Source organism: Rhincodon typus, chromosome 32 (assembly GCF_021869965.1).
Source record: "Rhincodon typus isolate 14 chromosome 32, sRhiTyp1.1, whole genome shotgun sequence".
NCBI classification, from domain to species: Eukaryota; Metazoa; Chordata; class Chondrichthyes; order Orectolobiformes; family Rhincodontidae; genus Rhincodon; species Rhincodon typus.
This window is the reverse complement of record NC_063363.1, coordinates 5,900,449-5,912,456: the sequence shown is the minus strand read 5'-3', so window position 1 is coordinate 5,912,456 and position 12,008 is coordinate 5,900,449. Positions and strand designations below refer to the sequence as shown.

At 40.0% G+C, this 12,008-nt stretch overlaps 1 protein-coding gene across 1 annotated transcript in view; it reads right to left on the bottom strand.

Annotated features, from left to right (window-relative positions):
• Positions 1-12,008, bottom strand: part of LOC109938812 (carotenoid-cleaving dioxygenase, mitochondrial) — a 28,772-nt gene that overhangs the window by 4,945 nt on the left and 11,819 nt on the right. The window contains exons 6-10 of the mRNA XM_020537141.2: positions 11,626-11,754; positions 10,490-10,650; positions 8,313-8,480; positions 2,958-3,095; positions 2,016-2,198 (exon numbers count right to left, since the gene is read on the bottom strand). Of these exons, the coding sequence (XP_020392730.1) occupies positions 2,016-2,198; positions 2,958-3,095; positions 8,313-8,480; positions 10,490-10,650; positions 11,626-11,754 (779 nt within the window). The remainder of the gene's footprint in view (positions 1-2,015; positions 2,199-2,957; positions 3,096-8,312; positions 8,481-10,489; positions 10,651-11,625; positions 11,755-12,008) is intronic.

Sequence of the window (12,008 nt, the reverse complement as noted above, 5' to 3'; positions counted from 1 at the left end):
CTGGAAAAGCTCAGCAGGTCTGGCAGCATCTGTGAAGAGAAAATCAGAGTTAACGTTTCTGAGGAACCCCAGTTCTGAGGAAGGATCGCCGGATCCGAAACATGAACTCTGATTTTCTCTTCACAGATGCTGTCAGGCCTGCTGAGCTTTTCCAGCAACTTCTGTTTTTGTTCCTGATTTACAGCATCCGCAGTTCTTTTGGTTTTTTTTTAGTTGAGATAGATTGTTCTTAATGTGATTTAAAATGTGTGATTTGTATAGATTACGTTTTTAGGGTCTGGATTTCAGGATGGTGTTTGTTACCCTAATGAACATTGTGTTTTTTAAAAATAAAGCCTAGATCAGCCAGTCCTTCAAGAAAAATGCCCTAACCCAATATGTGTCAGACAACAAGGAGACCCTGGAGAATCAATGGAATAAGATGTCTGTACAATGGAGGCTTACAACTGAAGATTGAACACTGAAAACCATTAGCTTGCTTTCAGCTCAGTAAAATCAAGGATTCATTTGAATTTTGAAAGGCTAAGATTGAAAGATTTTACAGCAATTCAGAGGAGACTCAATTGAGGTCAGAAGCGAGTATAGTTTCTGTCCTAATAAGGAGGTTCTTTTTTTACAGCAGGTCAGGGAAACACAGTTACCTCAGTAGAAAGGTTTAGTTTGTGCAAAATCAGGAGTGTTTGATTAGACTCTGAGAAAGTTTAAGCTCTCAATTTGTGAGTTCGCATGTAAGAAAACTTCACATTTCACAGGACACAAACTGGGAAGAATCTGTTAAGTAGAAATTCAAGATTTGAAATAAAGATATCATTTCGCTGGATTTGACTCTATCTATGAATAACATCAAATAACAGGTTAAAACTTTAACGTTTTTGAGAAGATTTGTAGCTTAGGTTGTGGATGAGTTTGTCGACCTGCTCGCCGAGCCGGTGTGTTTGATTACAGATGTTTCGTCACCCTGCTAGGTAACATCATCAGTGCGCCTCCGCTGAAGCTGGAACATCTGTAATCACACACACCGGCTTGGCGAGCAAGTCTACAACCTCAGATTAAAACCGTGTTTTGCTGTAGTTTAAAGATCTTGCTAACTGTGTTCAATGTCTAGATAGCTTGGCTTGTTTTCTTTTGTCTAATAAACTACTGTTGCTAAAGAAAGTCTGTAGCCTTGTGTGACTATGTTTCAGTGACTGACAAATACATTAACTAAATTTTTAAAAAATCTTATCAAGCCAGCTTTCATTCTAAGATCTTACTTGTCCAGTAGTATGACAATTTGGACTCATAACACCATCCACGCCAAAGGCATAGCTGCGGAGAATGTCCTTCATGACCTTGGTATGAATTATATTGGTGCTGTTGAGTTGTGAAGTGAAAATCTGATTAGAGGTTCAAATGAAAGTTGAGAGGAGATGAAAGTTTAAAGACAGAAAAGGTCAGAATAGACTTTTGAGGAGGATCTGTGCTGGGGGCATGTGCCTCAAGGAAGAGAAAAATTTACATGTGAGCTAGCTAAGATCAGGAAAACAATTTAAAATAAAGGCTGGACTACTTTTAAAAGTAACTAGCATCAAAGAATATATTTGTAAAAGAGCTATACTTGATGGGAAGTCAAAACTGTATGCATTGAGAAACATTTTGCTCTAGAAAATGTGCTACTTGAAAACAATGACTTGATAGATAGAAAGAGTAAATTTGGAACACAACACTCAAGAAATACCTTGATATTCTAATTCAATATTTTCATGACAGCTGGGGACAGAGAGTTCCATTTAACTTACAAAAAACAAACAGGCTGTTTAACCCATTAAATCTACACTGGTACTTATGTCCTACACAAGCCTCCTCCCACTTTACCTCATCTAACTCTGTCATTATCCCTCTTTAATTCTCCTTTGTCTTGTACTCAACTATCATTAATTTTCTAATGAGCAAATATGTTCCTTTCAAAGGCATTTGCAATAACATAAGATAGGCAGCACTTATTACAAAAATAAATTCCAGTCAAAGGTTTATACCTTAAATTTCTTGGTTTCTACATCCATCTTTATAAGAGAATCTACCATCATATTGTTTGCTCCACATCCATACAAAAATTTGTATTTCTTCGTGTTATACTTCGCATAGTTAATTTGTGGAAACTCCATTCCACCTTCATCGAAGAAATCATCATCATGGAGGTTCTCAAACTCACACCAAATCTACAACAAAGAAAAAAACTACTCATTATGTTTGCCTTATCTTTTTAAATGTCTCCATTAAACATGGCACTGCCATTTTCCACAAATTATTTGGTACCAAAGAAGCTCAGAACAAATAAAGATATGTCTAAAATGTCCTTCAAGTAAATCAACATTTGTAAAGAGAGTGTTTCAGTGTGTAGACCTTGTCAGATTGTCCACCTTAACTAATACCAAAATGAAGACAGTACTACGTAACATGGCATTACACTGCTCAATAATGTGGCCTAAACTAGCAGATGTGTCTAATGTGCCTAACTAGCAGATAATCCTGACTGCACTTTCACTTCCTACTGTGGTTTTCACTTGTGAAGCTACTAATTTAATTGAATTCAATGTTTTCTTTCCTAGAGAATAAAATTGAGGATTCAAAACTTACAAACAAAATTACATCTTTAGAAACCTCAACTTTTTAGTTGATAATATCATACAGCTGAACCACAATAAAAATGATTTTGTTCAATTTTATTCACAATTTATTGAGCAAGTACTGAGAGAGCTTTTATTGGTTTTAGGTTGATCAGTGAAAAAGTAATTTTGTGTTTATGTCATTTCTATATTGTCCATGTATTGTAACACTGTTTCAAACACAGGAAATTAAAAAATATATTTCACATTGTTAACACATATATTTAAATTTGTATCTCATTACATAAGTGCGCTGACCAAAATGAAAAGTGTTTTGAATAAAACTGAATAGATAACCAATAGTGAATATACCTTTCCATCAGCCTTTCTGAATACAACTGCATTGCTGTATGTCAAAGTGTTGAGGTTCTGATCAATAGGTGTGTCAGAGTTGATATTCAAAGGCAAGACAAATCTACGTGGAAAGCCTTTTGGTAAAGTGTTGTAGACCTAAAATGTAGTAGAATTGATTAGTCACAGACTCACATTAAGGAGGGAGATAAAAGTTAGCAATAAATGCCTGTGAAAGAAATATTGTGTAGGATGTATAGTGCACACAAAACCAGTCTGGCAGCATCTGTTGAGAGAGAAAACAGAACTAATATTTCAGTTCTAGTGACCCTTCCTCAAAACACTGAAAATGGGTCACTGGAATCAAAATGTTAACTCTGCTTTTTCTCCAGAGGCTACTGCCAGATTTGTTGAATTTCTCCGGCAATTTCTGTTCTTGTTTCTAATCTTTGGTATCCACAGTTCTGTCTCATTTTTACGTATAATAGGCAGCTTGTTTAACAATGTAGTTTCATACCACCTCTATGAGTTAAAGTTACCCTGTGGTCTTTCAGGATCCACGTGGTTGGTATGGTTAGTCAAGAGTTGTTATGTATCTGTCAGACACATGAATGACATTCCTTGTTTTGGCATGAGACAGTCCTTCCATCAATATTTTTTTCATTTTTCCTAATTTTTCATATTTCCCTGGTCATATTCTGAAAACATAAAGCAGCAACAGTAGGGAATAACTCAATTTTTCGGATTTCTTTGCTGAATAATTTCTGCCCTAAGTAGAAATGGCAGTCACACCCATTTACACATCACACCCGTTCTACCGTAAATACTCCCAAAACTAGGACATGGAACATAAGAATGCAAAGCGTAGCACAATACTGCACAATAACGTGCCTTGATCTCAACTATAATCCTAACTCCCCACTTCTTTTTCCCACACCAGTCTGTGGTTTTCAAGTGTGCAACAACCAATTTAGTAAAATTCAGTCCTTTGTTTGTATGGGAGTAACATCAAGAATTCAACCTTTACAAGAGCAATTACAAAGAGAAAAATTTACATTCCACTGTGTAAGCTAGAACTGATTGAAAACGTAACAACAACTTGTATTTACATAATATTCTTAGCATAGTAAAACATTTAATATTACCTCACAACAATGTTATTAAGTAAAATCTGAAAAGTTTTGGGACAGGTGGTAAAACGCTTTTGTCAAAGATATAGGTTTCAAGATGTTTCTTACTGGACAGAGGTGAAGAAGCAAGGGATTTCCAGGGCTAAGAGCTAGGCAGCTGTAAGCACTGCTGCCAATGGTGGAAAGGTGAAAACTGGAGATGTGCAGATGGGTCAGAATTGGGGGAGCACAGAATTCTCAGAACATTTAGGGCTGCAGACGGCAGGGAGAGTTGAAGGGATTTAAAAACAAAGATGAGAATTTTAAAACAGACATCTTTGACAAGCTGGAGGTCAATGTGGGCTAGCAAGCGCAAGAAATGGGTGAAAGGGATTTCATGTGAGTGAGGATACAAGGAGAAGAGTTTCAATAAGCTCAGGTTTACAGAGGGTGCAAGGTGGGAGGCTGATTGAAATACTCAAGGCCAGGGGGTGAGAAAAGTATGGATGAGGAAATGAGCTAAGGCACAATTAGGGATGGATGATGTTACAGAGAGGTCATCTGGCAGTCCTGATTGATCCGAAATGGACTTGGAAGCTCATCCCATGGTCAAATAGGATGCCAAGATTCTGAATAGTCTGGTTCAACCTCAGATAATATCCAAGAAGAGACACTGCAGATTGGCAATGAAAGGGAATAATGCAATTTGCTTTTTTTATTTAAACTATTTTTCTAATCAACCTGTTCAGAGAAATTATTACACACCTCTGGAGCAGGTGGGACTTGAACCTGGGCCTCCCAATCCAGGCATACGGACACCACATTGTTACTAACTGGATTAAAAATGTTGTATTTGACAATTATCAATTTTTGTTATAAGAATCATCCTTAATGATACGGAATGGTAACACTGAGACACAAGAGAGCTGCTATTTTTGTGTTACTCTGTCATTGGGCATTCTGTGCACATCACTCACATATGTATGTTCATTATTTGTTTAACCAGATGGCAGCCAGATAATCATTTATAGGTAAAACAGTGTGGAGCTGGATGAACACAGCAGGCCAGGCAGCATCAGAGGAGCAGGAAAGTTGATGTTTCAGGTCGGGATCCTTCTTCAGAAATGTGTTGACATTCCTGCTCCTCTGATGCTGCCTGGCTTGCTGTGTTCCTCCAGCACCACACTGTGTTATCTCTGACTCCAGCATCGGCAGTTCTTACTATCTCTGAGCTAGTCATTTATAGATGATGACCTAGTGTTATTATCACCAGACTATTAATCCAGAGACCCAGATAATGTTCTGGGGACCCAGGTTCGAATCCTACCATGCCAGATGGTGAAATTTTAATTTAATATTTAAAAAATTGTAATTAAGAGTCTACTGATGACCATGAAATCATTGTCGATTGTCAGAAAAACCTATCTGGTTCACTAATGTCCTTCAGTGAAGGAAATCTGCCATCCTTACCTGGCCTGGTCTACATGTAACTCCAGACCCACAGCAATGTAGTTGACTCTCTGAATTGCCATTTGAAATGGCCTAGCAAGCAATTCAGTTGTACCAATTGTTACAAATTCTCAAAGAAATGAAACTGGATGGATCACCTGGCATCTACCTAGGCATCAGAAAAGACAACTGCAGAAACATCTTTGTCGACCCTGCAAAGTCCTGCTAACATCTGGGGGCTACTGTCAAAATTGGGAGAGCTGTCTCACAGGCATATCCCCCACTCAACCACTACCATCAAGCCAGGGGATCAACCCTGGTTGAATGGAGAGTGCAGGAGGACGTGCCAGGAGCAGCACCTGGCATATCTGAAGATGAGGTATTAACCTGGTGAAGCCACAAAACAGGACCACTTGCATGCCAAACAGTACAAGCAGCAAGTGTTAGACAGAGCTAAGCAATCTCACAACCAATGGATAAGATCTAAGTTCTGCAGTCCTGCCACATCCAGTCGTGAATGTTGGAGGCTCCACAAATATCCCCATCTTCAATGATAGAAGAGCCCAGCGCATCAATGCAAAAGATAAGGCTAAAACTTTTGCAGCAATCTTCAGCCAGAAGTACCGAGTGGATGATCCACCTCGACCTCCTCCAGTGATCCTCAGCATTACAGATACAATTCTTCAGTTAATTTGATTCACTCCATGTGATATCAAGAAACGGTTGGAGACACTGAATACTGCAAAGGCCACAGGCCCTGACAACATTCCAGCAAACGTACTAAAGACTTGTGCTCCAGAACTTGCCACACCCCTAGCCAAGCTGTTCCAGTCCAGTTACAATACTTGCATCTACCCGACAATGTGGAAAATTGCCCAAGTATGCCCTGTACATAAAAAGCAGGACAATCCAACCTGGCCAATTACCGCCCCATCAGTCTCCTCTCGATCATCAGTAAAGTGATGGAAGGTGTCATCAACAGTGCTATCAAGCAGTACCTGCTCAGCAATAACCTGCTCAGTGACGTCCAGTTTGGGTTCTGCCAGGGCCACTCAGCTCCTGATCTCATTACAGCCTTGGTTCAAACATGGACAGAAGAGCTGAATTCCAGAGGTGAGGTAATGCTGACAGCCCTTCACATCAAGGCGATATTCGACTGAGTGTGGCATCAAGGAACCCAAGCAAAATTGGAATCAATGGGTAACAGGGGGCAAACTCTCTGGTGGTTAGAGTCATACCCTAACACATAGGAAGATGGTCGTGGTTGTTGGAGGTCAGTCATTTCAGCTCCAGGACATCTGTGCAGGAGTTCCTCAGGGTAGTATCCCAGGCACAACCATCTTCAGCTGCTTCATCAATGATCTTCCCTCCATCATAAGGTCTGAAGTGGGGATGTTCACCGATGATTGCACAATGTTCAGCACAATTTGCGACTCCTCAGACACTGAAGCAGTCCGTGTCCAAATGCAACAAGATTTGGACAATATCCAGATTCGTGTCATTCATGCCACACAAATGCCAGACTATGACCATCACGAATAAGAGACAACCTGACTACTACCCCTTGACATTCAATGTGTTACCATCACTGAATCCCCTCTATCAACATCCTGGGAGTGATCGTTGATCAAAAACTCAACTGGACTCACCACATAAACACAGTGGCTATAGAGCAGGTCAGAAGCAAGGAATACTGAGGTGAGTAATTTACCTCCTGACTTCCCAAAGCCTGTCCACCATCTACAAGGCACAAGTCAGGAGTGTGATGGAACAATCTCCACTTGCCTGGATGAGTGCAGCCCCAACAACACTCAAGAAGCTTGACACCATCCAGGACAAAGCGGCCCGCTTGATTGGCACTACACTCACAAGGCACTACAAAATGCACTGTAGAAATTCACTAAAGATCCTCAGAAAGCACGTTCCAAACCGACAACTACTTCCATCTAGAAGGACAAGGGCAGCAGATACATGAGAACATCACCCCCTTCAAGTTCCCCTACAAGCGACTCATCATCCCGATTTGGAAATATATCACCGTTCCTTCACTGTTGCTGGGTCAAAATTCTGGAATTCCCTCCCTAATGGCATTTTGGGTCAACCCACAGCAGGTGGACTGCAGAGGTTTAAAAAGGCAGCTCACCTCCACCTTCTCAAGGGCAACTAGGGACAGGCAATAAATGCTGGCCCAGCCAACAAAGCCCACATCCCACAAAATGAACACATTTAAAAATCTACATATGTATTGATTTGATAAGGAAGTGACATTCTTCTTTCACATTTATTTTATATTCTAGATACTGTTAATTACATATCAACACTCTCTTCAGATACCTTCTGCCATGTATGATTTAGTTGCCAAAAGGATGGAAAGGCAAACTTTACCAGTATGGTTAATATTTTGCTGCATCTAACTTCTTACACTGAATTGCCTCGCACCACGAAAAGCATGAAGCACCCACATTCACAAACATGAATAACCCAACTGAAATGGGACTCATCACTCAAGGCATCAATACACCAAGGTAATGATGCAACAACATTTTACACTAACCACTTCTCCTGGCAAAAAGAAAATATGAGCACAAAACTCCTTCTGTCACCAAGATATAATTTAGTTTTGTTTCCGTTTTACAAGGCAAATGTATAACTTGTATCTCTACAAATAATAAGGATCTGTTAGAATATTTCTGTAATGTGTAGTGTTTGGTAACAAAGGAATATTGATGCTGAACCCACAATCTATCCAATGCCAAAGACTGTGCAGCACAAGGAACCACTGATGCACCAAAACTATAAAAGATCATTTATTTATCACCTCATCCAATGCTTCTCCAGACTGACGCAAATTTTGTAGAGTTATGTTATTTATAACATTGCCATTGTCAAAGCTGCAGAGATCGAGAACAATAAAGCCATCATCTTCAAATGCATTAATATGATGGAATGTACTGAAGGCTTTGCTGTAATACTTGAAGGGAACCATCTGTAAAGGAATATGAACATGTTTAAATATATGGAAGAGCTATTTGGCTCAAAAACCCAATGTCAAAACTAATTTTAAATTTATAAATTTATTCATGAATATATTTCATTATTGCAGAATACCAAACCATGTTTATTCTTCCCTTATCCTTGTTTTGAAAGCATCATAAATTGTTAATTCCAACAATGAATGAAAGGCTGATAAATCATTAATGTGAAGGAGCAGATGTTTACAAAACAGAATGATCTTATGACTGTGCAGTTAGTAAACCTACAGCTTCTTCCTTTGTTAACTGTATGACCCTAGCATCCCATTTTTAGAATTACGTTTCCTTGTATCTCTTTAATCACACATCCTGCACCCCACCACTTAATCAGGCCTGACTGGGAAGGTGAATAAAATGTTGTCAACACTTTTCTCATACCTCTTTTCAAGACAGGATTGTTGAGCACATTCAGGGGAATTTTAACTCTCAGAAAGTGGTCAACATGGGAATTTAAAATTCGATCAGCGCACTCTCTGCTCACTTCCCATTCCACGTCCATTTTAATGCTATGGTGTTCTCGGCGAGAATAAATTTAAAGTCTTAACGACCATTGGGCTGCTTTTTCGTGAAAAAGTGACAGACCGAGAGAGAGAAAGGGAGAGAGAGAAAGAGGTTTAACCTGATGGTCACCACACCTGAAGAGTTTCAAAGGCCGTTGTTTAACTTAACTATGAGCCGAATGAATTAATTTAAATATGCGCCAATAGGACTTTGATGCAATTTTAACTGCTTACTGAGCACAACGGTTGACCATGGATAAGGACATGGGAGAGCTCAAGCCCTAAAATTATTGAACTTGATATTGAGTCCAGAGGGCTCCAGGGTCCCCAAGCGGAAAATGCACTGAGATTCGCTGGAGCACTGCAACAAGCCTGAGACAGAGATGTTTGCAGGATGTTGGTCTTGTTATCACATAGTCTGCCATTACACAGAGCCCATTGTCAGGCACTAACAGTCCCCATTAACAGCTATTCACCCTTCTAGCCAGATTGTTATCCACTCCTTTGTCTATCCAACTATCCTCTCTCTGGGCTCTATTCCCACATATAGTTTACTCCTTACCCCCTCCCCCCACTCTATCTTCTGTTTAAAAGCCAACATTTTCCTAGCTAACATCAGTTCTGAGGAAGGCTCACTCTACCTGAAATGTTAACTCTGATTTCTCTCCACAGATGTTGCCAGACCTGCTGAGCTTTTCCAGCTATTTCTGTTTTTGTTTCTGAGTTACAGCATCCACAATTCTTTTGGTTTTTATTCACCATGGATACTACACTCAGTGGTACCTGAATGCTCCCAGCTAAGTCCATTGAGTAAGTTTAAGACTGATATTTGTGAAGCCAGATCTGTTCCTTTGGGCTCAACAACAGCCTGTCACACAGACTACACTGCTCTATCAAACATGGCTTGACTGAGGTTAGCTATCTCAGCAAAGACCAGCAATCAAACTGGGATACTTTTCATTTGGATCACTCATTCTTTAAACTGAGGTGTGTATTTACAACCATCAATTGAGTTCCATGGCCATCTCCTTAATAGTTTTGTTTCTCTTACATAATTTGTCATTATCCAGCTAAAACAACAGCTGGATGACTTATTCAAAGGCGTGGCCTAATGTTGCTTTTGGTTTAACACACAGAAAACATGCAAAAGCACAGAGTCCCCTGCCTGCTCAGGCTTTTCCTCCTTCCAGTGGTAAACTATTTAGTCCCTGTGTGCAGCTTCCTGTCAATAACAGGGTGGATAACAGGATATGCGGGATACGTGGCGGTGTATACTGGCACATGTTTGTTTTGTCACACTGACTAACTTTACCCAGAACATAAACGCAGCTTTCTTGCTGTTGATCAGGCACACATGTGAAATCTCAAAAAAGTTGAAAGGGTCACTTCAAGTAACTGCAAACATTGCAACTTGTGTATTGAAAACAATCTTCAAAGGTAGTGCAGTAATGGCAGTGAATTACCTCTCCTGAGTGTTTATTAGCCACATGGATGACAGTGTTAAGTTCTGGCTCCCAGTTTAGTGCATGGCTCAAACTTTTGCCCCTGAACTTGGATGTAAGAATTTTCAGTACATTTATTTTCAGCGGTTGCTCAACAAAGATGATATAGTTCTTGGACATTCCTGTCATGGAAAAATTCATCATCATTAGCATATTTTTATAGAGTCCAATGCATCCATTCATAATTTTACCATTTTTGTATGTGTGAATTTCGTAAAACTAGTAAGTAAGAAAAGTAGCCCCACAAGAGAGAGACGACTGGTGGTATGTTTAAACTGAGGGTCAGCACATCGCAGGTGGGGAGTGAATTTGAGAACTTTGTGGTATCCTCAGCCTGGTGAGGGAACAGAACCTATGCTGGTGGTGTTTTGCTACATCACAAACCAGCCAACCCCTTTGCAAAGAAGGTTTGGAGACAGATGCAAGGTTCGTCCCACACAGCTATGCGATGCAGGACTCTATGCTCTACAGGCTGTTTCCTGGGACACACACTGAGACAAACATTGACTACAACTGGAAGACCATCAACTCAGTGAAAGATGCTCTTTAGTCTGCCCGAAACTTGTTGGTCTTCCAGGGCAAAGAGTTGACCTATACTGAGTGCTGCAGACTGGCACATTCCATGGTCCAGGACCCCGTGCTGAGGGACACATTAAAGTTATGGGAAGGTGCTACCAAGGCTCAGTGGGGAAAGACCACCATCCAAAGTCTTAAGAAGGGTCTGTTCAGTTATCAGACCCTCTCAGTACCTCAAAGTACATAAATGATGTCCGACATGAGTAAGAAGTGTCTTTGGTTTTTGCAGCTGTAGGTCATTCTAAGGGAATATATCATCATCCAAACATTCCTTAGAATATTAAAAAAAAGCCAAAAAAAGGTACTCCTTTGATAAAGATAACAAGGTGTAGGGCTGGATGAACACAGCAGGCCAAGCAGCATCAGAGGAGCAGGAAGGCTGACGTTTTGGGTCTAGACCTTCTTCAGAAATGGATAGAGTTGTATGTTGTCCTTTGATGTGTGTTTCATTTGGTCTTTGTCGGAGGAAAATTTACAAGTCAAGTCACAATCTATGCTAGTACTAAGTAGTTATGTCAAACCAAAGCTGTGGTAGTAAGAAGGCTTCATGCTGTCCACTGGTGTAATGCCACAAACAATTCTGGCGCCTTCAAGTGTCTCCCCATCATCTGACTTCTGCGGAGGAACTGCAATGATGTTATAGATCGTGCCTATGAAACAAAACATACATATAAAATGACGGGATATTCCATTCGGCCTGGCAATTCTGCTTGGGTTTCAAACTGCATGTGTCACCGAACTCAATTCTGTACACACCCCATAACCTTTATTATTCTTCATTCACCAATGACAATCATTATTGAAAGAATTATTGAACCGACATGGTTTGTGATAGAGAATTCACCTTCAAACCACCCTCAGTTTAACGAGATATTTTCCAGTCACACCTTAATTTTTTGCGCAA